The 19,158-nt window shown below is 31.3% G+C and overlaps 1 protein-coding gene and 2 long non-coding RNA genes across 4 annotated transcripts in view; 1 reads left to right on the forward strand and 2 right to left on the reverse strand.

Annotated features, from left to right (window-relative positions):
• LOC118073038 (uncharacterized) overlaps positions 1–14,396 on the reverse strand; it is a 35,270-nt gene extending 20,874 nt beyond the window's left edge. For both annotated transcript variants that reach the window (XR_004691062.1, XR_004691063.1), the window contains exons 1-2: positions 13,999–14,396; positions 5,094–5,263 (exon numbers count right to left, since the gene is read on the reverse strand). This is a non-coding gene — a long non-coding RNA (uncharacterized lncRNA). The remainder of the gene's footprint in view (positions 1–5,093; positions 5,264–13,998) is intronic.
• loh (lonely heart) lies at positions 706–19,112 on the forward strand. The gene is made up of 16 exons (XM_035093315.1): positions 706–1,542; positions 2,008–2,174; positions 12,822–12,897; positions 13,363–13,511; positions 15,011–15,116; positions 15,231–15,333; positions 15,419–15,591; positions 15,974–16,178; positions 16,368–16,671; positions 16,777–17,000; positions 17,079–17,464; positions 17,548–17,709; positions 18,052–18,216; positions 18,282–18,458; positions 18,535–18,700; positions 18,778–19,112. The coding sequence occupies exons 2-16, from the start codon at positions 2,047–2,049 to the stop codon at positions 18,900–18,902; spliced, it is 2,649 nt and encodes an 882-aa protein (XP_034949206.1). The 5' UTR covers positions 706–1,542; positions 2,008–2,046; the 3' UTR covers positions 18,903–19,112.
• On the reverse strand, positions 9,559–11,184 carry LOC118073039 (uncharacterized). The gene is made up of 3 exons (XR_004691064.1): positions 10,995–11,184; positions 10,668–10,847; positions 9,559–10,547 (listed from the first exon to the last, which is right to left on the reverse strand). It is a non-coding gene; the product is annotated as an uncharacterized lncRNA (long non-coding RNA).
• Positions 19,113–19,158: the final 46 nt, after the last annotated feature.

Raw genomic sequence — 19,158 nt, forward strand, 5'->3', positions numbered from 1 at the left:
AGTATTAATCAAATATAAAGATAAGTTTCGTAATTTGTCATTTTGTACATAAAACTGTAATAATTACATGTAGTAAATATTTGCAGATAGAATTCCAGCTTGATTTTGCTTTAAAAATTTCTTCACATTGATATTATACATTAGCTAACAAATTAATTAATGATTCCACTTGTAAATGCAAAGGTCCACTTAAGTTTGGGAATTTTAATATTAATAAAGAATTATTTTAATATATAATCTGTAAACAAAATAAAAAAATTTCTGACATTTGTACATTTTTATCAGGGAAAATTAGTAGTCACTGTAACTCTTACAAATATTCTTTTTTTTTTTTTCTTCCTAAAATTTAAATGTTTGTCCTCCTTCCTGAATATAATTAAAAACAAGTGCACAAATATTTTCAATTAAAACTTTTTAATTTACAAAATAAAGATGCATTGAAATGCAAATGACACTTAATTGCATCTAGATTGAATAAATTAAACAAAAAAAAAAAAAAGTGGCAAAGTATTTTTCGCTGTTGTAATGGAATTGATAGAAGATAAAGAAAGAATTTTTCTGTCATTTAGAAAATGTATTGAAAGACCAGATGTATTTGGCATAATGAATGTATATTATTAGCAGATATATTTCGAAATTTAGATGAGTTGGGGAATAAAAGAGGCGAGAAGGCACCACCTCCCTGGCTTTGACCGTCCTAACTGAGGTCTCTATATATTGGCCGGCATCTCCCACGCCTAACTACTATCATTCTTGTTGCGGTAGCCTTAGAGGACGGATCGTCGAACGCGCCTCTCTCTTGATTCACGATTCTTTACTCCAGCACTCGCGTGCGTGCTTCATCCTCCAGTTTCTGGTCTTGCACGTGCCGTCCAATCGATTACAAACAAACATTTTTATTATTTGTCCAACATTTGAACACACCTTCAAAACAATTATAAACTCATCTTCGTGTCAAATATATTTATATCAAATTTATGTGGAAAATATTCCAGTTTTAGCAGAAAATGTAGTAGAAAGTGAAGTTGAAAAATGAAAGAAAAGTTGGAATTTAATTGGTTGAAATGAACAGATGAATTATTAATTAATCAGACTCAGGATTGATAATAATCAACTTGAGAATGAATTTATCAACAAAAAATGTCATAAGTTAACAAACGAAATAATTGTACACGTGAACGAGGAAATAAATAATTGAATTACTGCTTTCTCGTCTCCGTGTCACTCGCGATTTCTCTCTTGTCGACACATAAGTCTATTTTTTGTTATTACTTTGTTTATTATTATAACAAACAAGTGTGTTTTGTTGATATGACCATCGTGTGTTCCACTTTATGGCTCATTTTTCTCAATCATCCTCGCCTCAAACGTGAAATAGAAACCACCATCGTCTCAATTTCCTACAATCATCACAATATATTAATTATATAAATAGTTACAATCAGTGTGGTCAAGTGATAAATGTGAAGTAATTAAATTATTTTTCATTCATGCGACTAAAAGTTAATCAACGGATGAAGTGAAAGATGAAATGTTTTCTAGGTAAGTCTAATATTCATTACAATATCAAATCATTGAAACAGGTTAATGTTATTGCCCATGAAAATAATCATTTAATCTATTCTATAAATAAAATCGTAATAACACTGATAAATTGAATAACCGGATATCCTAATAATAATCACAATAAAAAGGAATTTAAATAGTAAAATATTTTAGAATTCATTCCTGTACTCCAATAATAATAAATTGATAAAGAAAATTTCCAATCTTCTTTGAGTGATTAATAATCTAAGGAATTGATTAATTAATATTATTAATAAATAATAAAAGCACAAAAACTAAATGTTAAATTGGATCAAGTTGAAATAAACAGTTAGATAAATTGATTAAAGAGATGTGAGTTGGAATAAAAAATAAAATGTGTAATTTTATGCAGCATCTAAGATATTCTTTTCAAAGAGTTGAACGTTGGATACCAATTTTTACATGTTTATTCTTTCACAGGACACTCTTGATAGTCATTATAAAGTGAGACGTATAGCCATGGATTGTACGCAGGATTCACAGGACAATTTATCACCAAGTCACCAAGAAAACCACAGTGCTAGATCGACTAGCCGGAAGTCACATTGTGGTATACCTCAGTATAAATTCAGAATCAGTGGTTTGAGGTGAGTGTAGAGAAAACACTTGGCTTTTTATATAATTAATTTACTATTTATCTAAATTCATCTATTAAATATGAAATTAATTTGCTCGGTTGTTGAGCTTATTAAAGGAATAAAATTCAATTAAAAATTTTATCGTGCCAATTAAAAGAACACGCCTTGATTTTTCATAGTAATTATACGTAACAAAAGACGAATCAATCGTTTAAGAGATATTATCCCGAAAAAGGTAGAAAAAATAGAAGCAACTCGTGCGAGAGATAAGCCATATAATAGAGCGTCTTGCTCGCGTGACTCGTTGAATCGATGGATCTCTAGTCTAAGATTCTCTTGAACGCACGAGTTTACAGTATTAGAATCTTTCCACGTGAGATTCAATTTTACTCACTACTTTAACTCCACATTTTCTCTTATTATTTCATTTTTTATTTATTATGTCAAAAATGATAAAACTTTTTTGTTTTATTTCCTTTTGTTAACAGATAAAAGAAAATTACGAAGAATAAAAAATGATATTTGATTAGTAGGTCGAATAATTGAATTAAATGTTTACTTAGTTATCTTGATAATAATATCAAGCATAAGTGGTGTATTATTATCAGTAAGAGTTGAGTTAATAATAAAAATAATCAGTGAAACTTGGAATAAAATTTTCATGAAAATAATTTGAAAAAAGAATGTATGGAGAAATTAATCGAAATAATAACTTGCTGATAGATGAAAACAAATTATGCTGATGGTAGTGATTAATTAAAGTTTGATGATTTATTGGCAATTAAACTATTTTGAATGATGTAAAAGGCTTTTGACAAAAAAGTAATTGATGAGATATAGGGGAAATGATTTTCTGTAGTGAATAAAATGTATGAAGCACATGAAAGAGGATAAGTGGTTGAGATAGATAATGAAACGTTGGCGATAGCGTGGATAAAGCCAACTCGTTGGTGGTGGCGTTGATGAATCTACGCCGGTGGCTGTACCTTGAAAGAGAAGTCGAGAGAAATACTTTGCCTTATTGGCCTCTCTTAGTTACTGAGACTCGCCTCCGCGTCATTTTTTCACCACCGGTGATTAGAAGTTACGCCTCTCAGAACGGCAACGAGGCTTCGATTGCTTCGTTACTGTAATCGCTCCATGTCTCGTCAATCACCCAACGAGGACCTCACGTTTAGCGATATCGCGATACAAGCCTTCCACTCGTTATGAGGATCAACTTTATTCAGTTTACTCTCACTGACGGTCAGCACAAGCTTTTACATTAAATTGCTAAATACTTCAACTATCAACGATTTATCAATTATATACATTTAAAATGTAAATTTAATCTTGGAGACTTTATCGGTTACTTGTCACTCTTGATGTTCATTTAGAAAAAATACAAAAATATCCATACTAATTATTTTCAATCTTTATGGGAATATGTCATTTCATCAGCTATTTTCTATTTAAATGTCCACACGTTTGCCTTCATTTAGCCAAGTAAAAGAGTCATTAAATTTAAATAAATATAAATAAAAGAAAAATCATGAGGGGAAAATTCACTTATCTTGATTACACTCGACCTAATTTTTACAACATAAATATTGCCTCTTGTGATCACAGTTATATTTTATGATAAAATATCCAAATACACTGAGCAAAATAGTACCTTATATCAATAAAATATTTCATTATTTTATCACAATGAATTATTACATTACTTTGAAAAATATTTTATTCAAGTAATATCAATTATTTGAAGCAATTAATTGTTTCCTGAATTGATCAAATAATTTTCAATTAGATTGTTGAATAAATATTGTCATAGTTTACATATTTATCTTAAATACATTCTTTAGCAGTTTGAATGGAAGTTTATGAAATTATTAATTACTAAACATCAAATATTAGTGAAGAGAAATAACATTATGCGATTATTCTTAACCGGATGTTGTATGCATTACGTTGATTTATTTGATTACTGATTTATTCTACCGTTGCAAAATAGATTAATAACGGTTGATTGTTATTAAAAAATTATAGAAACAATGATTCAAGAATTAAAACGGTACAGTGCCCACAGATAAGTTGAGAGACCATTGAGAAAGCTTGAGGTTTCTTTGTAATCGATACACTTACTTGATACAATTGTGGCTTTTTCAACTTTATTCTTCAAAAAAATTTCAATATCATTATCTACTTTTGTTTATTTTATTTTTAATTAATATAAGAATTTAAGATTTTTAGAATTTCACATCAAATATCTTGATCTTGCGATTCGAATTTCTCGGGAAACTTAACACCATTAGCGAGTAATTGTAACCGATCATTTTTTTTTTTACACAAAGATGATCTCTTGTTCTTTCTTCACCTTTTTTTCACGCCTCGTATAGAAGGTCGATGAAAGAGAGGGTGGAGATTTTACTGAAGCTCCATCATCAACAACAGTAATGATGATCATGATCGGTCATTGGCGCCTTTAGTCTCTTTCTTAAGAAAGAACCTACCAATTTACCACTTTGACCAATGCGTAATTTAACACTAACAATGAAGTACTAGGCCAAGTAGGCGTTGTTGGATTTTTTACCCTGAGAAATAAAATCCATTGACCAGATGGAGTGTCTTGTAAAATACATCAACTTTTTGATTTTGCCCAATTTTTTATCTACCAACATTTGAGCTTTTTTCTATATCATTATTCAATATTTAATAGCATCTTCAACCATGTCTATCATCAGCATCATCATTTTTTCCAACATCATCGCTTCAAAATTAACATTTTAAAGAATTAAAACTTCTAGTTTCTAGAGTTCAAATAATACCACTTGTTTAAAAGTGGTATTATCCAGGTGTATTATCTGGGGATTATTGAGCAGAATATTTCTACAGACATTTAAAATACAATCGGAAACAGAAATATCTTGTTTAAAATCTTAACATTACCAGAGATTAAATTCAGCAAATAAGCGTTGTCTTTACATCCTGCTTTGATCCCGTGATACAAATGCCAAGACCTAGGAGGAAAAGGAAAAGAAGCATGATGATCTCTCCAAAGGGTTGCCGACGTATATCCTCTTGTTCTCTTTTTACTCTAGGGCGTGACTGCGGGTGTACTGAAAGCAGAAAAAAAAATTTATAAGAGAAGAAAAAAAAAAATAAGAAAGAAAGAATGAGGAACGCATGAAGAGAGTTTATCTTTTATAGTACGCTGATGGAATACTCTTGATATATATGTTCTACGACGTTATATCAGCATCTTGACGCCTGCATAAGCTGTCAAGGTTTCACGTTAAATACCGCATGTAAGTGAATGAACGGCGCCTATACTTAGAGTCATCAATTGAAACTCCTAGATCTATTTATTAATTGATCATTCAATTTTCAAATGGTTTTATTAATTTTTAAAATCTCTTCAAGCTATTAAATAGTGTGTGGAAAATCAATTTGTCACTATACATTAATGATTCACTAATTGAACAGATAATAAGTAATATCTATCATTAAGATCTTATGTCACGACTCTCCTCCATTTCTTATTTTGGTATCTAAAGAATTCAAGCATTGCACAATAAACATAACATTCTAATAATTTGCTTCTGTCTCTTCTCATGCTCATTGTGCATGCTTGCGTGCAAACGCACTCGACCGGAGTACATATGCGTGTGGCCTTCTTGCAAAACGATGTAACACACAATGAAGTCTCGTGTGTACAAGTTTACTCAGTGTCAAGTTTAAACCTCGTTCTTTAACTAGTAAATCAAGAATTTTCTTGACATTAACGAGAACAATTTGTATTTACATATTTACTGTCATATTCTCTGAATTATTTTTAATTGTAAGTCATGTTATTTCATCAGCAACAAAAAAATCACTATGCTGCTAAATCAGAATACTTGATGAATGCTAGAGTTTTTTTTTGGCAATGTTTGATGAAGTAATAAGTTATTGAAAGAATTAGTATGTAATATTAATAGATAAATAATTACTGAGGATGATGATGATGGCAAGGAAGTTTTAAAAGTGTTCAACAATTCAGATATGATTATGAGCAATAATCATAATATTGTCTTTGATTATCAACGATGGTTGATGTCTCACCGCAGTTTCTTTGTGGGTCACAAGGGCGTGGTCATTCCCATTTATTAATCGTATTGTTCGCTTCGGACGCTGGATGATGATGATCATGATGACGACGATGAAGAAAAAGATGAAAATGAGCTTGGAGATAGACAGAGAATGTGAGATAGAGAGAGAGAAAGAAAAAATGACAACGACAATGATGAGATTGGCCTCGACGTGCAGTCGTGCGTATGATGTGAAACAGCGTCTCTTCCTCTCTTTCCTTAATAAATTTTCAAGGAACAACATTTACTAATTTTGAATTGTTTGTGTCTTTTACTGAATTAATAAACCACTAAATTTATTCTCATGGAAATGCTCAATTATGTAGTAGGAATTTCCGTTTCTTTGGGGGATATCTGGTTAGCTATTTTCAAACTTGACGAATTGTTTGTGGATTTTAATCTTTCTATAAAAACATTCATGATAACACATTTCATCTATTAATAGTTGAATTGTGAATAGTATTTTCACATTCATAATATTTAAGAAATTTTCATCATTATGAAGATGAAAATAAGTAATATTTAATATTCATAAAAAAGCAAGCTGGTTTTTGATGTATAGACAAGAAGACGGAAATAGAGATCTTTATCAGAAATCTGATTGGGACGCGTGCCGAACATTCAGTGGTAGAAATACATGCCTAACAGCTTCATTTATCTTACTCATGTAGTCATAGTTTTATAAATTTAGCTGTTTATCCAAGACTTGTAGTTGCTTTCAATGAAGTTTAATACAACAAAAAATTTAGATTAATAATTATCAAGTAGCACAACAGCATTTGATTCCAATGAAAATGAAAAATTATCTAGGAAACCAATAGCATCATTGTCTTATTGATTCATCATCATGCATCAAAGCTATCAGAAAGAATTGAAAACAACTCTTTAACATTTTTTCTTCTTCCTGTAAAACAAATGTCAAGTTTAAATCTAGAATTAAATACACAGTTTAAGAAATAAATAGTAAAAAAAAGGTATGATCAAGTATGGCCAAGTATTGAGTAAAATATAATAAAGTAAGAAGTTTATCTTCTTGGTTATAATAATATGCAATTATTCTGAAATTATCAGTTTAGCAGTCTTGTAAGTGACCACGGCCGTGGGTCACTTGTATTTATATCCCTGATAGATATTGTTGTGCATACCAATTGACAGGAGTTAAAAGAGTTAGAGTAGCCCAAGGGCCAAGTCAGAACAACGAAATCCGCTTCCGAATGAATAATAAATACAAAGTATGCGATAACAAGACATAAAGCTACTTGGATGATGGCTCATATTACTGGTTAACCGTTGGATATTCGATCAGGTACTTTGTGCTTAAAAAAGACTTTGTAACGCGACGAAAGTCGCCCATCAATATTATATATACGTATTGGTTCCTTTTGATTCCATGAGTAGGTACCTCAAGGCATTTTTAATTTTATTTTCAGTGAGTTGGAGAATTTTTTAAGAGATAACATAGTCAAGTTAAGAAGGTAGACATGTGATCTGACATGCCATGCTACCATCTGAGAGGTAGCCTGCTTGTTGGAGATCCAAAGTAAGTCTTCGAACCTGTAATTATTTGCATTCATGAAAGCCCCACGCAAATGTTTAATCGTGCTATTTTATCTCATTTGTTTGATAAATATTTTTTTCAAGTATGTCGGTTTTAATTCAACTTCTATATATATGTATATATATATATGGTTACCAGATTGTCTTTCTCAGAACTGAACATTAAGTTTTCTCTTCATTCTCCAGCTACTGCAATCATAAAAGGAGAAAATAAAATTTCGACAATAGACTGGCTGGATAATGTTGTGCACGTGGGGTGTGACGAGCATAACGTAATGAAAGGCATTTAAAATCACATGAAGTAGAGACATCATTCATATTAAGAACTGAGTAAACGGACGTACGTGTTTTTGGCAAGTTCTTCACTATGAATAATGATGATTATCCGATTATTTTTATGCCATAATTAGGTATTAATTACTATCAAGATGTAGCTTAATCGAAAAAATTTTCCATCAGAATATCAATTAATGGTCATCTATAAATATCACTAGTTGCTTGTTATAATTTGAATTCATAACATTGAGTATATAATAAAATCTTAATAGAAGTATGTCTCCAGTGAATAAAATCGTCGATTAGATTCCTATTATTAAATGTAGAAATTATGATTCCACATATTTCTAGAGATTCTTGAAGAATTCCTTTCAGGATTAAGAAAAAATGTCAAGGTATTTAATCGGAGTATTTTATGTTAATTAATTTTTTTCCCAGTTGAACAAATAAATAGCAGAAGAATCACTAAATAGTTGATAATGAAGACAAAGAATTTTTTTCAAGCATTGTGGTGATCATGAATGAATTTTTCCTGTGAATAGAGCTTTAGAAATTCGAACATTTAAAGTCAAATGGGAATGTTTGAATGAACAAATAAGCGTTAAAGAACACTTAATTTCAGTGCGAAAGTGTATTGAAGCTCCTGAGAGGCTTGGAGCGCCACGCAATTACACGTGTTCGATGAACCGATGAACGAATGAGCTCGTTATGCCTCTGTAAGCTTCTCTCACATGTATAAGAGATACTTTATGTTCATAGAACACAAATGAGATGATGACAATTAACAAAAATTAACATATGTAAATCCTTGTATCAATTTTCTTGGCAACAAGTATAAGAATAAAAAGAGCAACTAAAAAAATAACTAACTAGTTAGTGTGACTAGTTTAGTTAACTATCAACAAGATGGAATTGGTCATGACATGCAACAGCACTTCATGGGCGTTTCTTTTTTGTTCAGTACACATTAGCAAGATACAGTTGGATGAAATACACATAGAGCTCATTGACTGGCGAGAGGACACATGTAAAACACGAATGAGGAAGCTTGTCGCAATGCTAAATGATATTATATCTCTTTCTCCGTCTTTCGGATAACACCAGAGTCAAGTCTAAGAAGGCGCCGCCGTCTTATCGCTTAATTTATGATGCAGCAAGATCTAAGAGGGGAATATTGTTTGTAGTCTTAAAGTGCATTGAGGCCATATTTTCCATTTCAAACCTAAAAGATCTCCAAACGACAAATATTTCATAACTTGTAATCATCTAAATAATTATCCAAACTTAATTACCAGACTAAAATGGTCTTGATTAAAAATTCCAACTCCAATAATACGAGTCATAAATCACACTGTTTTTATTCTATTTTCTTTTCAACTTTTTGTACAAATTATCATTCTTATCAAAGTTAGGTATACATATATATATACACTCTATTACCTAATGTTTCTAAAGAATGTTAAAAATGGTATTTTCTTATAATAAAAAGCTCATTTTTAATGATAAATACTACGGCTATCACATATTTACAGATATTTCTACAGCTAGATGCTAATGGTTGATGACACTCTTGCACGCTTGAACGATTAATCGATATTCCAGCTCCAGCAATTACTTAATGACTTGTGATAATTATGGGATAATGTTCTTCGAGATTAAATATACACTTGGAAAGAATTTTATTAAGCTTCAGAGATTCTGGAGCATCAGTATTCATGTATATGTAATCAACTTTAGTTTAAACCATTTACTTTCAATGGCAAAAAAAATTCCTTTTTTATCTATTGTTATAGTCAATCGTTTATACTCATTGTTCAGTCATTTGTTGTCAATGATACTTCCTTATTTTTATTTATGACCTTCAAACAACCAGTAAGTTTTTTTTTGTAGTAAAATCAGTCAAAGGATCATATAAAGATTTATTTGATGACTTTTTTTGTCCAACTCATACGGAAGAGTTACCTTAATTTATTGAATGGTACATAACAAAAAGACATGTGAAATTTTTTGTCAGACTAAGAGCAACATTTGCTCGTTACAGCCTTAGGAGGTCTTAAGTTTAGTGATTGGAGATGGAACAACAAGGGTCTTTGTGGTGTATACATCCTTATAGGAATATGAGCAAGACAAGTTGAGATAGAACATATGTATAATAAGGAAGAAGAAACCACGTGCCAGATTCATCAGGCAAAAATTTAACATGACATCAACTCTGGATTTTTGCCTCATCGCGAATTTGATGGCAAGCGTGAATGAAATGTAACTCCTGTGTATCTTTTTCAATGTTACATGCCGCCATCTGCCACTTGGCTCTTCTTCTTCTTCTTCTTCATATTCTTCTTTTATTTTCTTTCTTCGCCTTCTTAGTTACGCTGATCGACTAGTGACAAGTCATTTTGCCTCAGGAAATGATGAAGATGGAGAAAAAGCTGAAGAAGTACTATAAGAATAAATAAAATATAAAATGAACAGAAGAAAAATTAATGTCTTCTAGGGTGGGCTTTGAACATAAGATTCTTATCGAGGGCGTTAAATTATGAAACGTGATTGCATCAGATACCTTAAGAAATGATTAAAAATATCCATAAGCAAGATTATAACCAAAGGCCATGTAAAGTAAATCCCAGGAGCGTTAATTCATCTCACTAACTTGAGAACATGCTTCTTAATAAAGACAAGATAAAGACGTCAATTGTCGGGTGATTGTCGATCACGCATGTACTCTACTGGCCTTGATATTCTGGAAAAAATTTTAAATGAGGAAAAAGTAAATAAAAAACATCACCAAAGCACCAACTAACTTACATGAGAATGTATATGTATGAAGAAGTAAAATAAAACATTGAAAATAAAAGTAAAAATACTTAGTCTTATTAGTTACACGCACGAGTTGATCGAAGACCACCCTTTAATACGAAATCCAATAGCTCAGGATTTGGTAAATTCAGTTTGAAGACTGAGGGTTTATATCATGGTCCACATACTGCGAAAAGTATACGCAAAAGTAGTGAATAAAGATCAGGTGACGCGTTGAAGTAATTTGACAAAAGTTATTTAAATATTCACGAATTATACAATCATTTATGTCAATTTTTTTCTGAAAAGATTTAAAAAATAAAAATAATTTTATTTTACTCAAATGATTTGTTTTCTCATAAATAATTGAATATTGTTTTAAATTAATTACTATCATATATTTTTTTTTAATATGATGCTTTAAAATCTAATTAAGAGGCTTAAGATACAGAAATTAAATTATGAATGGAGCAGTATTATATATGGAGATACTGAGGCAGATCAGGTGACGTGTGAAGTTAAAAAAAAAAGGGAAGAAAATACTCAGGGATGAACGATTTGACCCCCCAGTGAGAGGGAGGACGTTGATTATGCGAATTTTTATTTTTCTTTATTATTATTATAATGGTTATGGTTTATTGTAAAATGTTAAATTCTTAAGTTTGATTGATGGTGAAGATATTAAATGTGAATATCATGGTATTGAGAAAGAGTTAAAGGTTATAATTTAATCGTTGAATTGGATACAAAGAAAAAATAAGAGGAATAAAAATGTCTCTTTGAGATTTAGAATCACTACGGGAGATCAATAGAAAATTCGTCGTCTGTTCACCTGATTAATTCTAATAATGACTCATGTATTTACAAATTATTAAACTCTCATTTTTATTCAAGCTAGAAAAGATTTTTAATTTTAACGTAATAGAAACGAGTATCACGATAGTATCAAATGAATGAGCAAAAGTCATTGGTTTACTTGTTGTTATTAATTAATCTCATTATCACTCTTTCAAGTATCAAGCTAATGACCACTTAACTTTGTTTGATGGAAGTCTTAACTAGACGAGGTCAAGGGAATTTCAATTGACCTTCTCTATCACTTTTAGAAATATTTTCTTTGTTTTATCTTTTTTTTCACAAATTTATTTTTATCAATAGTATTTACTATTCTCTTTATTTATTGTGTTGAAATATTTTTACACCAAGTTTGCAGAGATCTTTTTTTTTTAAATAAAGAATCTATTTTTAAAATTTTATTTCAATCATGTAATTGATGTTCTTCACTTATCAATCGTCAGACATTCTTCATTTCCACTTGTCTATTACTGCTTTGACGACTAAATAATGATACTCTTGTACTTGGTAATCGTTGCAATGCCAAGAAATTGATATTTTTTTTGGTGTAATATCATTGAAAGCTTCCGGTAGTTTATTGATTTTATTTTTCCAACTTTATAGCTACATGTTATTATATATGCTTTTCCTTTCGATGAAGTTGTATTGCAGAGTACCATGGTAATGTGATGTGCTGATGACATAAATAAAATGACAGTTGGAGTAAAATAATAGGTAATAGAATTCAATAAAAATGACATGAATTTTTTTTTACAAGTTATCGCGAAGGAAGTTGCATCTATATCTACTTTAGTGATGAAAATTGGAACAGTATATAAGAAATACGATAGTTTAAATAGAGATACGTCTTTTTAATCAGTATGCGGTTCATCATCTCTTAAAAAAGAATATATAAGAGATGTATAACGAATAGTAATGATTAATTAAACTTTCCAAGAAGACGTAACAAGTGTAACATTATTAGTGCTTACTGGCACAGTTTGCGTCACTTCATATTTACATTAGTTGCATCTTGGTCTTATAGACTGAAATTAATAAAGTCATAAATTAATATTTGTTCCAGATGCATTCTGCTATTGATTATATTCTCTACTATGTCATTTGTGCACTCGTATGTCCCAGAAAAGTATCCAATTGAGGTAACGATTTGTTTTATTGTCTTTCAATAATAACAAATCATTCACATTACAGTTTAATTATTACTTTATCAGATGATATAATACTTTTAAATCTTCCATATACCATTTTCATATGTAAGTACTTGTCTCCTAAAATTGCTAGTGAAAGTAAAATAAAGAAATCTTTCTTACAAAAATATTATTATATGTCCAAGTAATAAAGAAATATAATGTAGTAAAATTTTTATATGAAAATTATTAATCTTTGAATCTCAAATTTACATACAAATAGAATACTTTTTATATCTTTATTTAAATCTTTTTATTACCATAAAAGAAAAACAAATGCCATTTATTTAAATCTTTATAGTCTGTCAACTTAGTTGTAAAGTAAAAATGAAGAAAATTTTTTGAATGATTTATTATTTTTTTTCATTCCACTCAAAGCATTATTACTCCATAAATATGAATACTCAAATTTTATAGGTTTACCACATGCTACAGGAAAGAAGCCAGTATGGATTTGGAAGAGATAATCGTGTAAGAGGAAGCTGGGGTTCTTGGAGCTCTTGGAGTGAATGTTCGAGATCTTGTGGCACTGGAGTCCAGTCTCAAGCCAGGCAATGTGTTCTTCGGTGAGAAAAAATTTTATTTATTATATAATATAACTTTTTAATGAACGGCATCGATAAAATAGCAAAAGAGAAAATATGTAATACAAAGTATAGGATTTTAAGATAAACATAAAAAAGTATATCGTAGCTAAATACCATGCTAGGAGAGTTGGATTTTTGAGCTGACAGGTGTTGGTTTAAAATCCTTCATATTACTTAAAAAGTATCAATTTAATTTTAATAATGAATAAATCCCTTAATCTAAACAAATTGTTCGTATGTTTTTATATCACTGATGGGATCTAACTCCGTAATCATTCATTGTTAGCATGAAGAAACAATAGAAAAATGCGCACAAATGAATCAGCTGATCAAATAAAACATTCACGTGGTGACCATAAGAAAAAGATTATACAATTAGAGTCCTCTATAATCAACTCTTTTGTTGTTATTGTTTTATTTTAGTCAATAAATGATATCTCTTACTGTCAATCTTCCTACATCTCACCTGATTGAAGTTCTTAGATGACGCCATTTTCTCTCTTAATCGGATAATTTTTGTTTTAATGATCATCTTGCTCAAATCTAAGTAAAATCTTATGGTAGTCTTAATTTATGTTTATCGTTCGATGTAATATGAAGCCTACATTTGAGCAAGTCTCTCATTAGGACAAAAATCCAGCTACCGAGATTTCAACCGATATCACTCATCAACAGGAAATCTCTTATCTCAAGCAGTAAAAACACTGAAGCTCTTCTTTTACACAACACTTTATAATTTAATTCTCTATTTAATTAATCGACATAACACAACCGGTACTTCTATATAAACACCATCGGTTATATCTGATGTCCATTATACAGGACTTTACGTTCACAAATGAAAGAATATTCTCGATTTTTTAGTCGTTCCTACCGCATTGATGAGTCATCAGGAAGATCATTAGTAACGACACCCAGTGTCAATATGCAAATCAATATTGCAGATAACTTTTTGTTCGCGAGTTACCTTTGGCCTTATTACCAACAGGGCAGGTTTTCTAGTGACGTCACATAGTCCTACAAGCGATGACAAGTGATGAATTATTTGAAACCGTTACCTCATTGCAATTTGAAAATGATACACTTGTTGTGTCGAACTCTTTGCAGATACATTAGTGTAAGTAGATTTTGCAGTAAGTGTAGGCAAAAAAAAATATATAAAAAACATCGTGTTGGCTTTAATGACAGAGGCGCCAATGTTCTTTCATTTTTTTTACATCTCCAGCGGCATATCGAGATTGGTACCTACTAGGGCATTATATGCGGGCGATTGCTTCTCTTGGCTATATCGACAAGTGCTTCTCTAGCATCTCTTTTACACTCTAGAGTTTTGTTTTTGTAACGGAATTCATGGCGTCGTCGTTAATTCGATGTTACGCCTGTTTCCTCCTTGACTGGAACGATCTTGCTTGAACAACACCATGATTTTAAAACTATATTTTACACTTTGTAGTTATAATAAGTGATCTTTTTTCCAGTAATACTGTAAGGAAAAGGAGTGTAATAAAAGAAGGAAACTCTACTACTAGTCTAAAACCAGTGTGTATTGGTACTTATAAAAGATACCACATTTGTAATACGCAGGTAAAAACATTTTCTTAAAAATATTTTATACCAGTAAAGAATCTGGTTTTAAGTGTATGAAATTCATTTTTTTATCACTTGCTCAATCATTAAATTATTATGATTTTTTTCTAGGAGTGTCCAGATTTTTCTGAAGACTTTCGAGCACAACAATGTGCAAAATATAATGACAGACTTTACAAGGGAGAAAATCATGCCTGGGTACCTTTTCTTAATGGTAGATCATTGATGAAAAAATTTTAATAATGATTCAATGATTAATGGAATCCAATACTGAAATACGTTTATCTTTTAATTTACAGCACCAAATCCTTGTGCATTGAACTGTCGAGCGGTAGGTGAACGATTCTACGCAACTTTAGAGCCAGCAGTGGTCGATGGAACACCATGTGATGGTCCGAATTTACGTGGAAAGAGTATGGGACTGTCTGTAGATCGTACTGAACAATGGCTTTGCGTCGCTGGACAATGCAGGGTATAACTAGTAGCTTATTTTTTTCTTCTGACTTCTATCAAGATAAACGATACAAAATCGACATCGTTCACTAGATAGCTTGAAAAAACTTAAATTTAATTCTATAAATATATTTTTTGTTATTACATTTTTTCTCATGATTTTTAATTAAATTAAAATTTGGAAAAATTATCCAATTCTTAGAGTTGCTTTCAATCTAATTTTCGTTCGATGATTGAGCCGAAACAAAAATAAATTGGTGTAGAAAATTGAAAACTAAGCTGTTATATATTCTGAGAATGAGGAACTTTTTAAGCCTTTTAAATAACTTTAAACATCTGGACCGAGGAAATATGAGTAAAAAGAATACAGGAATGTGTTAAAAAGACATTTTATTTATTAGTCAGTTGGATGTGATGGAGTCATTGGTTCCGGTGCTGTCAGAGATACCTGTGGTGTTTGCGGAGGGCAGGGGAGAGGCTGCAAACTCTTTGAGGGTATTTTTATGGAACCAATTTTACCCAAAGGTCATCAGCCAATCACCACGATTCCGCGGGGGGCTATGTCATTAAATATTTCAGAATTACGCCATAGTAGTAATTATTTAGGTAATTATACCATTTATTATCATTTTCATTTGCTTGTCGAGTGATATGTTTATTGGAATATAAGATAATTAAAATGAGATTTTTATAAAGGACGAGTTGAATAATTTCAACAGCATGAGCTCAGTATCAGTTTATAGTGTCGATAATTACTAAGCATATATCGTTCATTAACTCAATATCTAATTATAGCTCTGAAAGCCGAAAATGGAAGTTATATTCTCAATGGGCCATGGTCAGTGAGCCCTAGTGGGATTTACAAGGCTGCAGGAAGTATTGTAACTTATCAGAGAGGTGATAGGAATAGGATGGAAAGTATAACGGCAACAGGTCCACTAACTGAGTCAGTAAACTTGGAAATTTGGTATCATGAAATGAATCCTGGAATTTTATATAAATATATGCTACCAGCGCCAGAAATTACTGACGATAATGCAATTCTTGCTCCACCACTTTATGCAAATGAGATACCTGATCATCATTCACAAGTAGAAATGTAATTAACCTGATTTAAATATTAATATTATTTGATAATCATGTCATTGAATAATTTTTAATTTATCCAAATTTCTTTTTTTAATTATTTAAATAATTTTACCAGGTCCATAAGACGACCGCAAATCGATTTATCAAGAAATCACATAGATGAGGAGCTTCTTAAACCTAAAAAAGAAGAAGTAAAATTTTCTCCAACTACTGTGATGGCTGGTGACGCACCAAATGTTAATCTATCAGAACCTAAAGTGAAGAAATTAAAAAAGAAGAAGAGAAAATTTTCTTGGAAAGTTGTGGGTCTTTCGCCATGTTCAAAGACTTGTGGAGGAGGTAATATTTATTTATATTTGAAAAAAAATTTGTAGTATTAATAAATGATAATAATTCATCTATCATAAACCATTTCAGGTGTTCAAAGTACCATCATAAAATGTGTGAGAGAAGATAAAGATAATCCAGTACCAGATCGGAGATGTAGAAAAGTCGAAAAGCCTCCAACACCGCCACCTCTTCAATGTAATGATCATTCTTGTCCTCCCCGTTGGAGAGCTGATGCTTGGTCTGAATGCTCGGTAACTTGTGGCTCTGGCGTTAAAACTCGACGTCTTGAATGTGTTCAAGATTTAAATTCGAAATTAACTATACGAGTAGCAGCAGGTGCATGCTCACAGCCACCGGATTTAAGTACTGTCGGAGTATGTACAGGTCCACCATGTTCAAGTGTCAATGAATCAAGAGAAACTAACACTCAATATATTCTTATCGACACATGGGAGGTTGGTCCATGGAGTCCAGTAAGTATTTATGAATTCGCCTACGAGAGAAAAATTTTTATGTCAATTGAAAGTTAATGATGCTCATAGGATATTTATTTCAGTGTTCTTCAAGTTGTGGTAAAGGCTTTAAGAATCGGACAATCACTTGTAAAGCTGAAGAATGTTCAGAAGCTACCAGACCAGTAGCTGAAGAATCTTGTGAAACTCCATGTTCTCCTCAGCACGGTGAATCTATCTGGTTGTACACTGAGTGGTCTTCTGAGGTAAAAATTCTTTTTTTCGCAGACTTGATGTTTTTCCCAGAAAAATTTAAATGGTGATGCTATAACGTCACATGGTAGCTTCACCTAGCCCTTTCCTGTCTATGATGTCGTATTCGAGTACTTTGGTTTCATAATAAAACATTGTTCAGTAAATATCGTCGTTAAGTGCATCGTTTTCTTTTAAAGTAAATATATGTAAAAGAGAATATCTTAATTAAACAACCTTGGTCGTTGTTTGATGACTCTTGGAGGAATTTTTTCAATGTCTCGATAAATATGTATTGAAGTTCTTGCTATGAAAATTATACAGACTTTCCTTGAGCTATAAATTATTTCTTGTAGTGTTCGACAAAATGCGACCATGAATTGGAAACGAGAAAAGTAGCCTGCAGCGATGGTAACGAATTATTTTGCGATCCTTTGAAGAGACCAGCATCGGAGAAGCGGTGTCCAGTGAATTCAACTAGAAATTGTACTCCCAGATGGTTCACTGGACCGTGGTCTCCTGTAAGCATTAACATTACTTATCATCCACTTTCAGGATAAGAAAAGTAATTGAATAAAATTTCCAGTGTTCTGTTATGTGCGGTGAAGGCACAGCCCGTCGAGAGGTAATTTGCATCGGTTACTCGTCCGGTGAATCAAAGATTCTTTCCGAAAGTAATTGCACTTCATCGAGGCCGCCTGCAGAGCAGAACTGCCGCATGCCTGCGTGCCCACCTGAGTGGTTCACATCCGATTGGAACATGGTAATTTTCGGAATATTACTTTAAGTATTTTCCCTTTGCTACTTGTCTTTATAATATAATCAACTCTTTTCCGCAGTGTACGGCTTCCTGTGGTGGTGGCACGCAAGAACGAGTTGTTCGGTGTCTTCATCAAGGCTTGGAATCATCATTGTGCGATGAAAAAAATAAGCCTGAGCTTAAGAGGCCATGCAATATTAAACCATGCAGTAAGAGTGTTATGTCACCTCAAAAATTATCGAAAAGTAAGTAGATATGTATTAAATAAAACTACTTTCTTCATTATTAAAAAATGTTAATATATTTTTTTTGAATTTTTCAGAAGTACATATTAATAATGACTGTGTAGACAAATATCCAAATTGTGGATTGGTAGTTAAAGCTGGATTATGTCGAATAAAATACTATAAACACTCTTGTTGTGGTTGTCTTAATCAACTACAATAAAAATTTTGTTGTTCAAAAAGTGTGAAAAAAAAGTCTGAAGACAATATTGAGTAGTAAAATTTTTTTGTAAAATATTTAAAAGTATTTTTTCACGATGAAACGCTTAAAATAATCAAGATATAGATATAGCGCTCTGTAAGTAATGAATTATTTTATTGTATAGACAAAAGATAAAATTTCCGTACAAATAGTTAAAAAACAAATAAATGTGATTGTGCATGAGATACTTTTGTATAATTTTTTTTTTATTTTCTCA

This window comes from Chelonus insularis, unplaced genomic scaffold (assembly GCF_013357705.1).
Source record: "Chelonus insularis isolate UGA/USDA-ARS -01 unplaced genomic scaffold, ASM1335770v1 contig_94_pilon, whole genome shotgun sequence".
NCBI classification, from domain to species: domain Eukaryota; kingdom Metazoa; phylum Arthropoda; class Insecta; order Hymenoptera; family Braconidae; genus Chelonus; species Chelonus insularis.